The sequence below is a fragment of the Artemia franciscana genome, chromosome 12, assembly GCF_032884065.1.
Source record: "Artemia franciscana chromosome 12, ASM3288406v1, whole genome shotgun sequence".
Lineage (NCBI taxonomy): Eukaryota > Metazoa > Arthropoda > Branchiopoda > Anostraca > Artemiidae > Artemia > Artemia franciscana.
In genome coordinates this window covers 20,540,662-20,558,350 of record NC_088874.1, presented here as the reverse complement: position 1 = coordinate 20,558,350, position 17,689 = coordinate 20,540,662, and the positions used below count along the sequence as shown (strand labels likewise).

At 33.2% G+C, this 17,689-nt stretch overlaps 1 protein-coding gene across 1 annotated transcript in view; it reads left to right on the top strand.

Moving 5' to 3' along the window:
* Positions 1-17,689, top strand: part of LOC136033831 (geranylgeranyl transferase type-2 subunit alpha-like) — an 81,458-nt gene that overhangs the window by 53,075 nt on the left and 10,694 nt on the right. The window contains exon 7 of the mRNA XM_065714769.1: positions 9,726-9,936. Coding sequence (XP_065570841.1) covers positions 9,726-9,936 — 211 coding nt within the window. The remainder of the gene's footprint in view (positions 1-9,725; positions 9,937-17,689) is intronic.

Below are 17,689 nucleotides of genomic sequence, written 5' to 3'. Positions count from 1 at the left end.
TATATATATATATATATATATATATATATATATATATATATATATATATATATATATATATATATATATATATCTATATATATAAAAATAAGTTGTCTGTGTGTGGATCTGTGGATCAGGTGACGTCATGTTTGTTCGCATATGACGTCTGAATTATTTCACACTAATACAAGAAGAAAAAAACTAAAAAAGGTAAAAACTACAAAAAAAACTAAAAAGAAAAAAAAACTAAAAAAGCTAAAAAACTAAAAAAAACTAAAAAAAGGTAAAAATCTAATAACTAAAAAAAAACTGAAAAAAATAAAAAAAGGCAAAAACTACAAAAAAATAAAAACTAATAAAAAAACTAAAAAAGCTAAAAAACTAAAAAAACTAAAAAAAACTAAAAAAAGGTAAAAAACTAAAAAAAACTAAAAACTAAAAAAGAAAAAAACTAAAAAAAAGGAAAAAACTGAAAAATAAAAGAGAAAAAGAAAACTAAAAAAATATGAATAAATATATATAAAAATAAGTTGTTTGTGGGTTATGTCTGTCTGTCTGTCTATCGAGTGACGTCGTGTTTGTCCGCATATGACGTCTGAATTATTTCACACTAATACAAAAGAAGAAAAAAAACTAAAAAAGGTAAAAACTACAAAAAAAACTAAAAAGAAAAAAAACTAAAAAAGCTAAAAAACTAAAAAAAACTAAAAAAAAGGTAAAAAACTAAAAACTAAAAAAAACTGAAAAAACTAAAAAAAGGCAAAAACTAAAAAAAAACTAAAAACTAATAAAAAAACTAAAAACTAATAAAAAAACTAAAAAAGCTAAAAAACTAAAAAAACTAAAAAAACTAAAAAAAGGTAAAAAACAAAAAAAAACTAAAAACTAAAAAAGAAAAAACTAAAAAAAAGGAAAAAACTGAAAAATAAGAGAAAAAGAAAACTAAAAAAATATTAATAAATATAAAAAATATAAATATAAATATAATATAAATTAGCAATCAACAAAGCACCGAGACACAAATGACGACCGGGACACAGGGAGTATAAATGACGACCAGGACATAAGTAAAAAAAAAAAACTAAAAAAACTAAAAAAATGGTAAAAACTACAAAAAAACTAAAAACTAATAAAAAAACTAAAAAATCTAAAAATCTAAATAAACTAAAAAAGAAAAAAAAGAAAAAAGGAAAAAAATAAAGGAGAAAAACAAAACTAAAAAACGAATGTATATACAGACCGGGACACCGGGATACAAATGACGACCGGGACACAGGGAATATAAATGACGACCGGGACACAGGGACACAACTACAATGGGGACGCCGGGGGGCACAGGGGGATATAAATGACGACCGGGACACCGGGACACAAGGAATATAAATGACGCCCGGGACACTCAAAGAGAAATCACAGACTGGAACACCGGGACACAAATGACGACCGGGACACAGGGAATATAAATGACGACCGGGACACAGGGACATAACTACAAAGGGGACGCCGGGGTGCACAGGGGGATATATAAATGACGATGGCGACTCAGGGAATGGTCGATTAGCAATCACCATCAACAAAGCTCAAGGGCAATCATTAGAATCATGAGGTATAGATCTGAATACGGATTGTTTTCCCATGGACCATTATATGTTGCATGTTCAAGAGTCGGTAAACCTGACAATCTATTTATATGCACAGACAATGGGACAGCAAAGAATGTTGTATATTCGCAAGTTTTACGTAGTTAAAAACATATATATATATATATATATATATATATATATATATATATATATATATATATATATATATATATATATATATCTATATTCACACAGGTGGGTCTGTGTGTGTGTGTGTCGAGTGACGTCATGTTTGTGTGTCGACTGACGTCATGTTTGTCGACTGACGAAATTACAGACCGGGACATCGGGACACAAATGACGACCGGGACACAGGGAATATAAATGACGACCAGGACATAAGTAAAAAGAAAACTAAAAAAACTAAAAAAAGGTAAAAACTAAAAAAAACTAAAAAGAAAAAAAAAAACTAAAAACTATTAAAAAAAACTAAAAAACCTAAAAAGCCTAAAAAACTAAAAAACTAAAAAACTAAAAAAGAAAAAAAATAAAAAATAAAAAAAGGAAAAAAACTGAAAAATAAAGGAGAAAAACAAAACTAAAAAAAATAAAAATAAAAAACTAAAAAGGTAAAAACTACAAAAAAAACTAAAAAGAAAAAAGAAAAAAAACTAAAAAAACTAAAAAAAGTAAAAACCAAAAAAAAACTAAAAAGAAAAAAAGGGAAAAAACACAAAAATTTATTTCATCATATACCAATTCAAAAACGAATGTATATACAGATAATATGAAAAAAACTTCGTTTTCTTAAAGAGTTAAAGAGGCTGCGTCCCAAAGTCGAACCTTAAAACGTACAGGAATTAGAAGAGGCAGTTGGGGGGCTGCTGCCCCCCAAACCCCCAGCTTTTAAAGACTCTTTTGTACAGGTTTTTTTTTGTGGGGGGACTTCATTGTTACTATTTACTAGTTTCGGCGCAATGGTTCTCCTGTCCTCTTGTGTTTAACATTTTTCGAAGTTATTCCATTATTCATTCATTTCAATTTTTTGTTAATTAAAAGAGGGCCTTTCCGAAGCCAAGAGCGGGGGTTAGCAAAAACACAAAAAAACCTGTACAAAAGAGTCTTTAAAAGCTGGGGGTTTGGGGGGCGGCAGCCCCCCAACTGCCTCTTCTAATTCCTGTACGTTTTAAGGTTCGACTTTGGGACGCAGCCTCTTTAACTCTTTAAGAAAACGAAGTTTTTTTCATATTATTTCTGTACGTTTTTCTACAATCCATGGTGGATGTAATTTAATAATTCCTGTACTCCTCGTACAGGAATTAGGAGAGGAACTTGGGTGGCTGCCGCCCCCTCCGCTTTTAAATCATTGTATAAAATAGAAAAAAATTATTAGGACTATAAGAAGACTATTAGGAGAGGCAAACCCCCCGCTTTTAAAGACTCTTTTGTACAGGTTTAATTTTTTTTCATATTAATTCTGTACGTTTTTCTACAATCCATGGTGGATGTAATTTAATAGTTCCTGTACTCCTCGTACAGGAATTAGGAGAGGAACCCACCCCCGCTTTTAAATCATTGTATAAAATAGAAAAAAAAAATAGATAGAATGACCGAAATGTTTCTTTTGCTCATAAGAAGCTAATATTCTGTTATCTCTCAAATGATAAGCTGTCCAGGTGTTATCAATTTTTTTTTGATGTTGTGAAAAAAAATCGCCCGTAAGGGACTTGAACCCTTGACCAGAGGATTAAAAGTCTCACGCTCTACCAACTGAGCTAATAACTTGCATGTGTGTAAATATAACTTCTCAATAGCTTTTAAAAATTTCAAATTAACATGGGCTCTTATGGAGAGAAATCCGTTAATTTAAATAGCTAATGGGTGGTTTCTGGAAAACAGGGAAGGAGTTATCGGATCAAGCTGAAATTTCGCGGATAAGCTCCTGGGCCCTAGGGGACCTTAACTTGTGAATTTCAGCCCGATCGGACAACGTTAAAGAGGGGCTTGGGTTGACAGGTCGAAACTTTCGGCCAGATTTTCCCCATGAAGAAAAAGTTGGAGGGGGATGAAATTTTGCAGGTTTCTTAGTTGGAGCTCGGGCTACGAAATGCATCCCTCCCCATCCGTCTGCGACCACTGGAACCGAAGATCGCTTAACATTGTCGTGTGTCGCCTCTTTATAGAGGCACGAGTGTGCCTCCTTGACCGGGACACCGGGACACAAATGACGACCGGGACACAGGGAATATAAATGACGACCGGGACACAGGAACACAACCACAACGGGGACGCCGGGGGGCACAGGGGGATATATAAATGACGACGGGGACACAGGGAATGTTCGATTAGCAATCACCATCAACAAAGCTCAAGGGCAATCATTAGAATCATGAAGTATAACTCAAAAAGGTAAAAAACTAAAAACTAAAAAAAAGACCAATTCAAAAACGAATGTATATATAGACCGGGACACCTGGACACAAATGACGACCGGGACACCGGGACACAAAGAATATAAATGACGACCGGGACACTCAAAGAGAAATTACAGACTGGGACACCGGGACACAAACGACGATCAGGACACCGGGAATATAAATGACGACCGGGACACAGGGACACAACTACAACGGGGACGCCGGGGGGATATATAAATGACGACGGGGACACAGGGAATGGTCGATTAGCAGTCACCATCAACAAAGCTCAAGGGCAATCATTAGAATAATGAGGTATAGATCTAAATACGGATTGTTTTTCTCATGGACAATTATATGTTGCATGTTCAAGAGTCGGTAAACCTGACAATTTATTTATATGCACAGACAATGGGACAGCGAAGAATGTTGTATATTTGCAAGTTTTACGTAGTTAAAAACACACACACATATACATATATATATACATATATATATATATATATATATATATATATATATATATATATATTATATATATATATATATATATATATATATATATATATATATATATATATATATATATATATATATACATATACATATACATATAAATATATATATATATATATATATATATATATATATATATATATATATATATATATATATATATATATATATATAAAAATAAGTTGTCTGTCTGTCTGTGGATGGATCAGGTGACGTCACCTGAAAAAACTGGATCAGGTGACGTCAAAACTGAAAAAACTAAAAAAAGGCAAAAACTACAAAAAAAACTAAAAACTAATAAAAAAAATAAAAAAGCTAAAAAACTAAAAAAACTAAAAAAAGGCAAAAACTACAAAAAAAACTAAAAACTAATAAAAAAGCTAAAAAACTAAAAAAAACTAAAAAAAGGCAAAAACTACAAAAAAAACTAAAAACTAATAAAAAAAATAAAAAAGCTAAAAAACTAAAAAAACTAAAAAAACTAAAAAAAGGTAAAAAACTAAAAAAACTAAAAAAAAGGAAAAAACTGAAAAATAAGCTAAAATAAAGGTAAAAACCAATAAAAAACTAAAAAAAAAACTGAAAAAACTAAAAAAAAGGCAAAAACTACATAAAAAAACTAAAAACTAATAAAAAAAGTAAAAAAGCTAAAAAACTAAAAAAACTAAAAAAAGGTAAAAAACTAAAAAAAATAAAAAATAAAAAAAAACTAAAAAAAAGGAAAAAACTGAAAAATAAGCTAAAATAAAGGTAAAAACCAATAAAAAACTAAAAAGAAAAAAAGGAAAAAACTAAAAAAAAATTTCATCTAAAAAACTAAAAAAGGTAAAAACTAAAAGAACTAAAAAAGAAAAAAATAAATGACGACACTCAAAGAGAAAGCGACCAGGACAAAAGGAATGTTCGATTAGCAATCAAAAAAGTAACAAAACTAAAAAGAAGGTAAAAACTGCAAAAAAATAAAAAAGCTAAAAAACTAAAAAAACTAAAAAAAGGCAAAAACTACAAAAAAAACTAAAAACTAATAAAAAAAATAAAAAAGCTAAAAAACTAAAAAAAGGTAAAAAACTAAAAAAACTAAAAAAAACTAAAAAAAAGGAAAAAACTGAAAAATAAGCTAAAATAAAGGTAAAAACCAATAAAAAACTAAAAAAAAAAAACTGAAAAAACTAAAAAAAGGCAAAAACTACAAAAAAAACTAAAAACTAATAAAAAAAGTAAAAAAGCTAAAAAACTAAAAAAACTAAAAAAACTAAAAAAAGGTAAAAAACTAAAAAAAATAAAAAATAAAAAAAAACTAAAAAAAAGGAAAAAACTGAAAAATAAGCTAAAATAAAGGTAAAAACCAATAAAAAACTAAAAAGAAAAAAAGGAAAAAACTAAAAAAAATTTTCATCTAAAAAACTAAAAAAGGTAAAAACTAAAAGAACTAAAAAAGAAAAAAATAAATGACGACACTCAAAGAGAAAGCGACCAGGACAAAAGGAATGTTCGATTAGCAATCAACAAAGCACCAGGACACAGGGAGTATAAATGACGACCAGGACATAAGTAAAAAAAAAACTAACAAAACTAAAAAGAAGGTAAAAACTACAAAAAAACTAAAAAGAAAAAAAAACTAAAAACTAATAAAAAAACTAAAAAATCTAAAAATCTAAATAAACTAAAAAAGAAAAAAAAAGGAAAAAAATAAAGGAGAAAAACAAAACTAAAAAACGAATGTATATACAGACTGGGACACCGGGATACAAATGACGACCGGGACACAGGGAATATAAATGACGACCGGGACACAGGGACACAACTACAACGGGGACACCGGGGGAAACAGGGGGATATAAATGACGACCGGGACAGGGAATGGTCGATTAGCAATCACCATCAACAAAGCTCAAGGGCAATCATTAGAATCATGAGGTATAGATCTGAATACAGATTGTTTTCCCATGGACCATTATATGTTGCATGTTCAAGAGTCGGTAAACCTGACAATCTATTTATATGCAAAGACAATGGGACAGCAAAGAATGTTGTATATTCGCAAGTTTTACGTAGTTAAAACCATATATATATATATATATATATATATATATATATATATATATATATATATATATATATATATATATCTATATTCACAGGTGGGACATAGGGACACAACTACAATGGCGCGTAACTATTATGGCGCGTAACGACTTACGCGCGCGGGGGGGCTTGGGGGGGGGGGCGAAGCGCCCCCACCAACTAGGTTTTGGGGTGGCGCGAAGCGCCACCCCAACAGCTAGTATATATATATATATATATATATATATATATATATATATATATATATATATATATATATATATATCTATATTTACAGGTGGGACACAGGGACACAACTACAATGGCGCGTAACTAATATGGCGCGTAACGACTTACGCGCGCGGGGGGGCTTGGGGGGCGCGTAGCGCCCCCACCACCTAGGTGTTGGGGTGGCGCGAAGCTCCACCCCAACAGCTAGTACTATATAGTTCTTAAAATTACGGAATAGATAGTCGATAGCAAGCATCGAATAAATTAATTATGGACTCTTGGGGTGTGTTTATAATACTAAAGTTTAAATTAGTCTGTTGTAAGGCTTTTGTTGCCGATTAGCATGTGCTATTTGTATTAGTTGATTTATTACTTATTTACTCGTGGGTTATTTTAGTGTGTTTTAGCCCCTCCGTCTCATCGGACAGGTTTTACTTCTCGGGGTGGCTGTTAATACTAACGTTATTCTTTGTATAGTAAATACCTTCCACTCTCATTCGTTTTGTGTGAATTACTTATAATTGTGGGACAAATGTGCCATCGCTTAGCCGTATTTTCTCCCGGAAGTTGGTAAATTTGACTTTTACTCCTACTACTATTAAAAACTCACCGCAGCGCCAAGCCACTTGAGGCCAATACAGTCACGCACTCTCCTCCTCCTCAGTCGTAATCTATTCAAAGTACTTGTCTTGCATTTGATTAGCGGAATGTGGATATTCCTAACATAAAGTTTCAAGCAGAGAAGATAAGGATCAATCGACTTACAGAAATTTTATGTTCAAAGCCATATATATCCGTTTGGACACGTTTTATCATACCAGAAACATTAGCTCTCTTGGCTTCTCATGCTTTTTAGTTAAGATTTATCCCAGAGTAACTTTGAAAAGATCAATAATAGGACACAACACCATTTGTCGCCTGAAGTCAGCAAAACTTAGGCTTAGTGACTATCTAGCAGGTGAAGTGCATAAAGGGTCCACTGCTTGGGATTTTGTTGAACTTTTTAAACAGGTGAGTTAGCGGATAGAATGCAATGACTCAACACTGTATAAGCTGAAGAGTCCTAGTCCAGAATTTGTACTATTCGGAAATATTGATACCTTGGTGCTACTGTTGTTTCTATTTTACAAATCTGCTTTGGAAAGACGAACCAAAATGGAAGAGCATGCAACACAGAATTGAAGACCAATAGAGCATTTCCCTGAGAGAAAACATGTCATCCTAATGGTTGGCCAAAGTACCTTGGAAAATCCTTCCAACTTCTGCTCATCTCTGAAGAGACTCAACATGACGAAGGAAATGTGGTTGAAGAACTGACTAACTTCATGCTCGATCCATTAAGCTTAAAGTGCTAGTACTAAGCAAAAGTTCTCAGAAATGAACAATCTAAAACACTAGCTTGTAAGAGGCTGCTTATCAAAACTGTGCAAGCTTTGAATTATTCAAAAAATTAATTTGCAGGACAAGCAATTAGCCTTTTTCATTGAATGTGCAAAAAAACTATGCGTGACTTACAAAAATGAATCGATAAATGAATATATGCAAAAAGTTGTGATTTAGATTTGTCTATATAAAATTTCGTGTTAAAGAAAGGAGATATTGTTCAAAATACATTGTCTTTTCAGTAAGATGCCAATAATATATTGGAAATATTGATGGGGGGAGGCAACAGAAAGGCTAGGCTTATTTTTTGTAATTTATTTCTGTTTCAAATTTTGACTTTAGTATCCATTCCAATTTATCTTCGATTTATGTTTGATTTTTTCGTTCGATGTAATGTATGCTAGTTTTTAATTTAATGTTTTATATTGTGTAATCTATTGTTTTTTCTGACTTCTCTACCTTGTTCTTTATTTAGTTTATTTTTTCATAAAAAACGACGTTTTCTTCGTTGTGCTTGACATACTCTCAGTCCTTTGCTACCAATTTGTAATATCCACCCTTTACGCTTTGTTTGATTCCATTGAGTCCAATGGGTCTCTCAGAAGTACTTAAAAAAAAATGTGAAAATGCAATAAAATCAAGATATTTGGCGTGGAAACACTTTTTTTTAACATGGATCCCCCATAAATATATCTAAATCCCTTACAGGGACGGATCTTGTGCACCTCTGTAAACTACTGTATTTGATTTTCGGGTAATCTTCAGCAGTATTTTTTTTTAGCACAATTTTTGTACTCAAGCATGATAAGTGTTTTGAGCATGATCTGTTATTTTGCTTGCAAACTATTCACATTTTCCCACAATTGATTAAAAGAAAAAAAAGGGGAAGTGCCAGCTATAATCCTACTAACAGCCATGTTCTTTTTTACTTATTTGTATGAAATCACAAGAAAACACAATTTTGAGTTGAGAATGTTCCTTTATATTTCTAACGCAACTTATTACATTGAATTCCGATACTAAGCCAAGGGTTTCCTTCACCCATAGTTTTGTGTTTTATTTTAACAACTCAATTCCAAATTTGCGTTTAAGTAAAAAAATATCAGTGCAGTTTTATACATTAAATTGAGAATGTAAACAGGTTCCGCAAACCGTAATCGCTACTGCGTAGCGATTACGGTTTTTACGTTTTTGGCTGTATTTTGAACAGACTGTATTTTGCTCATGATGTTCGTGAATATTTTGACTTATTTTTCTGCGCCTTTTGGAGTTATTAACTTTTTTTTAGATAAGAAAGGCTTTATGAAAGACTTTTCACTGTTACTGGTAAGTTTACTACCATTTTAAAGTTATTTTAATATGCCATTACCCTTGTTTAGTGTATTATTCCTGAACGTGTAAACAAACTATGGTATCATGATAGAGAAATATTTTGTATCAACGTCAGTTCCTACAGACTATGTTTATGATGTTTATTATTAGGGAAGTGATGCCGATACTCCGATTTTCCGCTTTACTAGGCTTGCTTGATTCTAGTTTTTTTTTTCAGACTGTCGAAGGACATGGGTTTCAATTACCATGCATCGTTGAAGCTTCCGTTAATTCCAAGTTTGAAACGATTAATGTGGAAAAAGAAGGCGTGTGGTATAAATCTTCTGAAAGTTTTAACCACGGAGAAGAAGCTGATGTAGATGTAGTAACACTTAAAAAAGAGCTTGAGTCGCTTGAATTACTTAGAAAACTAGAGCCTGACAACAAATGTGAGTTCTTATTATATTTCCATTTAATTTGTTATTCCTTGTTACTTTTATTTCTTATTATACAAAACTGTCTTTTAGATGTGTCAAAGGGCCAGAGTCTAACTCAGCACATATTTAAGTCAAACCCAAAAGCCAGTGTTGTCCTGTGCCAGAAAAAAGCTCTTTTAAATGCTGAATTCTAATCAAGTTTAGTATTTTGAAAATCGGAGAAGTATATATATATATATATATATATATATATATATATATATATATATATATATATATATATATATATATATATATATATATATATATATATATATATATAACTATATCATTTATATAGTTTTCAGCTCATATATATAAGGTCATTAGTTATAAGTCCTAAATTATAGTTATATAACTGTATATAGTTATATAACTATATATAGTTATAAGTTTTAGTAATATAGTTATAAGTTATAGTTATGTATAAGCTATAGTTATAACTTAATTATCGCTTATACATAACTATAACTTATAACTATATATAGTTACATAACTATACAGTTGTACGACTATATAACTATATAATTATATATATATATATATATATATATATATATATATATATATATATATATATATATATATATATATATATATATATATATATGAGCTTTCGTACTAGAAAAGATATCGTAGTTTTTCCCTAACTTTGGGGTAAACGTCCTAACCGTTAATTAAGGACAGGACCAATGCCAACAACTCAACATTCATCACACTCATTCTAAGCACCAACACCCGACGGAATAATAATAATCTAATTTCAGAATGATATCTGGCTATAAAGATCGAATGCGACACTTGTAGCAAGCATCTGATGCATGAATCAAACACGAATGCGTCAATTTAGATCTCTTTCACAGGAGCAGGCACCATGCAAGGCAGCAGCAATCAAACAGTTCGTGGTAACGAACTGTAGTAAGGAGCCACCCGGCTCAATAGTAACCGAAACTCTAAAAATGCAATTTTGAAACCAATAGATACATCAAAAGAATCTTATTTTTACGCTGATTTAGAATATGTAAGTTTCATTAATTTTAGTTTTGCCCATCAAAATTTAAGAGGCTGAGAAAATTTGCCTTATTTTAGAAAATAGGGGGAAACAACCCTAAATTCAGCGTATCAGAGAAACCTAATGTAGAAGTTTTAACCTCCTATTTACAAAAATGTGGAATTTTGTATTTTTCGCCAGAAGACAGATCACGGATGTGTGTTTATTTGTTTTTGTTTTTCCCAAGGGGTGATCGTATCGACCCGGTGGTCCTATAATATCGCGAGAGGGTTCATTCTAACGGAAATTAAAAGTTCTAGTCCTCTTTACAATTGATCAAAAAATTGAAGGGCATCTAGGCTCCCTCCTACACTCAGTTTTTCCCAAAGTCACCGGATCAAAATGTTGAGATAGCCATTTTGTTCAGCATAGTCAAAAAACTTAATGTCTTGGGGGACGACTTAATCCCCCACAGTCCCCGGGGGAGGGGCTGCAAGTTACAAACTTTGACCATTGTTTACATATAGTAATGGTTATTGGGAAATGTACAGATGTTTTCAAGGGGACTTTTTCACGTTGGGTGGGGGGGGGGGTCGGGGAGTGGATTACGTGGGAGGATTTTTCCACGGAGAAATTTATCATGAAGGAAGAGAATTTCCATGAAGGGGACGCAGGATTTTCTATCATTATTTTGAAAAAAAAAACAGTCAGAAAATAAATAAAAAAAGTTTTTACAACTGAAAATAAGGAGCAGTATTAAAACTTAAAACGAACAGAAATTATTACGTATATAAGGGGGTTCGTCTAATCCTTAATACCTCGCTTTTGACGCTAAAGTATTTTTAGTAATTTCAACTATTTATTTTACGGCCTTTGTGATTCAGGGGTCATTCTTAAAGAATTGGGACAAAATTCAAGCTTTAATGTAATGAGCGAGGTATTGATGAGGGGGCGAGCCCTTTATATACGTAACAAAAATATACAAATATAGAAGTTCGTTGCGTAAGTTAATTCGTAAGTTATCATATATTTATTACTAATAAAACGTTGGTAAAAAATAAAATGTTCTAGCTGCCTTCTTAAGTAAACAAAAATTGGAGGGAAACTAAGCCTCTTCCCCCACCCATTTTTATCAAAAGCATCCCATCCAAACTATGAGAAAGCCATTTAGTAAAAAAAAATTAATATGCAAATTTCATTTTAATTATTCATGTGCGATGAGCCAAAATCAGAACATGCATTAATTCAAAAACGTTCAGAAATTAAATAAAAAACTAATTTTGTTTAACTGCTAATAAGAAGCTACATTAAAACTTAAAATGAACAGAAACTATTCCGTATATAAAAGAGGTTGTCCCCTCCTCAACGCCTCGCTCTTTACGCTAAAGTTTTTTGTTGTTTTAAAAATTAGAGTTGTGATAGTCACATCACCGTCAGTTTGTGGCAATAATCGAATAGTTCGTGGCAACGAACTGTGCGTAAAGAGTGACGTGGCTCAATAGTAATCGAAACTCTAAAAATTTTCATATCAATAGATGCATCAGAAGAATCGGGCTTTTATGCTGATTCCAAATATATATGTTTCATTCAGTTTAGTGTTACCCATTAAAAGCTGCGATCCTGAGAAAATGTGCCTGGTTTTTGAAAAGGGGGAGAAGCAGCCCCCTAAAAGTCTAGGAATAACAATGAAAATAACACCATCAGATTCAACGTATCCAAAAACCCTATAGTAGAAGTTTCAAGCTCCCACCTGAAAAAAAGTGGAGTCTGGTATTTTTTTTTTTGCCAGAAGAAAGATCACGAATGCATGTTAGTTTGTTGTTGTTTTTCTTTTCCACAGGGGAAATCGCATTTAAACAATAGTCCTATAATATCGGGAATGGGCCCATTTGAACGGAAATGAAAAGTTCAAGTGCCCTTTTAAGTGACCAAAGAGATTGGAGGGCAACTAGCCCACCTCTCACCCCCTTTTTCCCTCAAAATCGTCTGATAAAAATTTGGAGATAGCTATTTGTTCTGCATTGTTAAACAGCCCAGTAACTATGTCCTTGAGGATAACATGGCCACCCAAAACCCCTGGAGAAAGGTCCGTAAGTAATAATATTTCTCTTTTGTTCACGCATAGTATAGTATACCGTTTGTTTATGTTTATTGGTAAATATACCGACATTTTTTGGGGGGGGACTTTTCTGTGGAGGGGATTTTTCACAGGGATAATTTCCCATGGGAAAGGAGTATTTCCCGTGGGTAAACTTTCCATGATAAGTTTCCGTGGGTGAACTTTCCTGCGGGAAATTTACACTGAGGGGATTTGACTGAATTCCTATACGGAATCCTTTTTATTTGTCTTACTTTCTCTTCGCCAACTCGATTTTTTATTTGGACATTTTCCGGGGAAATTATGCAGGGACTATTGTCAGGGTGTATGGATTTCCGAAAAAAATTCCGTCGAAGAAGGGATTTCCGGAGTGATCAAGAAAACGATTAGAAATTAGTCTTTTTCAAGTGAAAGTATGCTAAGGAGAATTTTTAGGGTTGAATCGCCCGCAGAAACTTTTACGGGTGAGGGGGATTTTCAACGAAGATAGAATTGACCGGATGGAGTTTTACAGGGATGGGGTGGGTGTATTTTGCGTGAGAGGAGTGGGTTACCCAGATTTACCGACATTAATTGAAAAACCATCAAAAGTTAAATAAAAAAACAAGTTTTTTTTAAAACTGAAAGTAAGGACCAACATTAAAACTACTGTATGCCTGTTTGATAACCTGTATGCACGCAGTGTGTTTAGGTTTAGTATGCATTTCCCCTAAACATTCCCTGAAAGTTTCGCTTTAATCCCTTCAGCCTTAGTAGTAACGGTAACCTTAGTAGTGGTAGTAGTAGTAGTAGTATCATACACATCATGGATTTTGGGTAGTTCGAATTCTCCCTCAACGTAACCTGAAATTTTAACTCAATGCTCTAAGCCGTTCAAGAGATGTTGCTATTATACCTTTTTGATAATTTACATGCACATAGTAGGTTTTCATTCAGTTCAACATCCCCCTAAACAATTCTTGAAAGCTTCACATCAATACCCTTAGCTTCAGTAGTAGCAATATATGTAGTAGTTGTTGTAGCATTAGAAGCAGTAAGAAGAAAATACCCTTTTTATCAGCACCTCCCTCAACTAATGCTGGAAATTTAATTTTGATACCCTAATTAGTTCTGGAAATACTGCTGATATGTCGTTTTGACAACATACATCAACATAGTGTATTTTGATTTAGTTCCAACATCCTCTTAATATTCCCTGAAATTTTCACCTTACCTTAGCTTTAGTGGTAGTTGTAGCAGTTGTAATAGTAGTAACACGATTAGTAGTAGTAGTAGCCTTCAAATATTGCATTTTTGTTAGTTCGCATCCCCCACAAAAAGCCCTATAAGTTTCAATTTAATACTCTAACCTTCCTAAGATTTTTTTGATATGTCCTTTTCACAATGCAAATGGAAACAGTGTGTTTTGATTGTGTTCAACCTCTCCCTCAATATTCTCTTAAATTTTCACCTTCTTACCCTTAGCCTTGGTAGTAGTAGTAGTAGTACTAGTAGCAGAAGTACGATGTAGATATTGCCATTTGTTCAGTTTTAACTTTCCCTCATAATGCCCTGGAAGTTATGATTGAATACTCTAAGCAGTTCCTAAGATATTGCTGATATGCCCTTTTAACAGCCTGCATGTACATAGGTGTTTAACTTTATTATTATTAATTTAGTTTAACCTTACCCCTAACATTTTCTGAAATTTTCACCTTTGTGCCCTTAGCCTTAGTAGTAGTAGTAGCAATAAAAGTAGTAGACGTGATAGACGTGATAGTTGTAATAACCTACACATATTACCTCTTGGTCAATCGATCACCCCCACTTCATCATTCTCTGTAAGTTCCATCTTAATACCTCCAAGTCATTCCTTAGATATGTTCTTTTGACAACCTGCATGCACATAGTGTGCTTTGATTTAGTTCAGTTTTCCTCTCAATATTCCCTGAAATTTTTCTCTTCATGCCCTTAGCCTTAGTAGTTTACTATCATAGTAGAGGAAGTAGAAGGAGCAGTAGTAGTATTAGTATCAATAATAGTTGAATTAGTTGAAGCAGTAAGTATTAGCTTAGAAGCAGCAGTATTATGCACATATTCCCTTTTGGCCAGTTGAAAATCCCCTTCATCATACCCTGGAAGTTTCAACCTAATGCTCTAACTCATTCCTTAGAAATTTGCTGATAAGCTTGTTTTACAGTCTTTATGTACACACGTGTGTTTTGATTCCCCACAACGTTTCCTGAAAGTATAATCTTAATATCCTTAACCTGGGTATTAGTTGCAATAGAAAAAATAGTTGTAGTAGCAGTAATAGTAGTAGTAGTACCGTGCACTTATTGCCGTTTGGTCAATTGATTCCCCTCAAAATTCCCTAAAACTTCCAATCTAATACCCTAAGTCATATATGAGAGCCCCTTTTTAAGAATCTCTATGCACATAGTGTGTTTTGATTTGGTTCAAAACTCCCCTCAACGTTTCGTGAAATCTTCACCTGAGTGCTCTTGGCCTTTTTGGACACCATGCCCCTTGCCATGCCATGAGGGCTATTTGGGGGGGGGGGAGGTGACTTACCGTGAGGTGTAATTATTGGACCTTTCAATTATGCTGAACAAAATGGCTGTCTCAAATTCTAATCATTAATGAATCCTAAAAGTAAAGATTAAGGCCACACTGCCTTTCCATCATAAAAGATATCCTTAGGCGCTCCCTCAATAATCAAATCATATTTCTGCTGAAGGAAAGAAATTTGCTAAATAGTTCAAAAAATTCAAAGCAAGTTTTAAAGCGAGTTTGACCGTTTTTTATGTTTTCTTATACCCCAAAAGCTGAAACTCAATATATCTTAGTGCATACTTTAGTCTACTTCTAATTCCTTCTTTATCAGTTGGCATATTTCCATAGTCGCTCAAGACCTCTAAACATATCTTATTTCCTTTTATACCGATTATGAACCGAATCTACCCGGATTTATGTTTGCTTATTGTCATCACCTTTTACTCTTTTACTGGGATACTGAATGTACTTTTCATATCATATCACAGCACCTTAAAGCTGTTTATTGATCTCACAGAATTAGAGGAAAGCAAGAAATTCAGTTTTTGTCGTTTAACTTCTAATCTCAATCTCAAAGGTCTTTCTCAAAGGAGCCTCTATCTCAAAAGTCTTCAGTTTATCCAGTTTAACTTCGAAGCCTCCTAACCGGATTGTAGTGCTACATTTCAGTCCGAGATTACGTCCGTCAACATGAGATTAGGTCAGTCGTGATTCAGTCATTGAACAGTTAATATCTATCTATTCTTTTAAAAAGGATTAATCTCAGTTTCAAACCAGTTATTGGTAAAGGACTTTTATTCTGATTTAATTATACACTGAATTGTTTCAGTAGTTACGAAATAGTGAGAACATTTTTACGTCTTATAAAATAATAAAAATATTTATTCAGTATCTGAAACCAAGTGGAATATTTGACCTCATTGAATAACTTGAATTGACTGAAGTTTTTGTCCGCTGCATAAATTGAACTTTCGGCATTATTAACAGAAAACAATCAAACAGTTCGTGGTAACGAACTGTAGTAAGGAGCGACCCGGCTCAATAGTAACCAAAACTCTAAAAAATGGAATTTTGATACCAATAGCTATATCAAAAGAATCGCATTTTAATGCTGGTTTTAAATATATAAGTTTCATGAGCGGTTTGCCAGTTTGGTAATAATCGAATAATGGCAATGCTCACCCTAATGAATGGTCAGTTAGCAAAAATAGACCCAATTTCATCAGAAATAGCGGGAATAAATGGGGGGCTCGCCCAGTTATCAATTAAGTTGGAGGGAGCGATCGCTGAAGTTAAGGCAGAAAATATAAATACGCTGCTAGAAGTGGATTCTCTGAAAACTGAACTGGAGAAGATGCGACTTAAAATGAGTAATATGGAGGCTAATTCAAAACGAACAAATGTAATTTAACTTTGATTCGTCAAGACGAGCACAGACATTACTTGAAGATGTAGTTGCCACTTTTAACCAGTTTATACCGAATGTCTCGATACATCTTAGCGACATAAAAGACGTTTTCCATGTTAAATGTAATCAAAACCCCCGCCCCGTTTTGGCTAAATTTACGAGCGCTTTTTGCCGCGACCTTGTTCTGAAATAAGGTCAAAATTTTAGACAGGCAAAAATTTGGATTACGCCTTACTAAACAACACGAGAATTACTTGCGAGAAAGAAAATGAAATTTACCCTTGAGGCAGCGAAATCAGAGGGTAAAGAGGCGAAGTTGCGTGGTATGAAATTGTTTGTAGAGAACAAGGGTTATATATACAATTTCGAAACTGATGCTATAGAGGAGCGCCCAGTACCTGGTGGTGAATATAGAAGGGGAGTTGCTAGTGCGCACCAGGTATCGGCTGTAGGAGGCTCAAATATAACGTTGAAAGACGGCGGAAGACCGAGAGCAGATTCGCAGTTATCAAATTCAAGTGTCACATCTATGAAATCATTCGGTAGCGCATTTAGTGATTCTGTAAAATCGCAAAATGAAATCGAAGTGCGTAAAACACCCTTGTCTGTTGCTGCGCCACAAGTCGAAAGGGGCGCTCCAAAGAGAGGAAATTCTGAAATTATAGTGCATTGGAACATTCAAGGATGGAGTGAA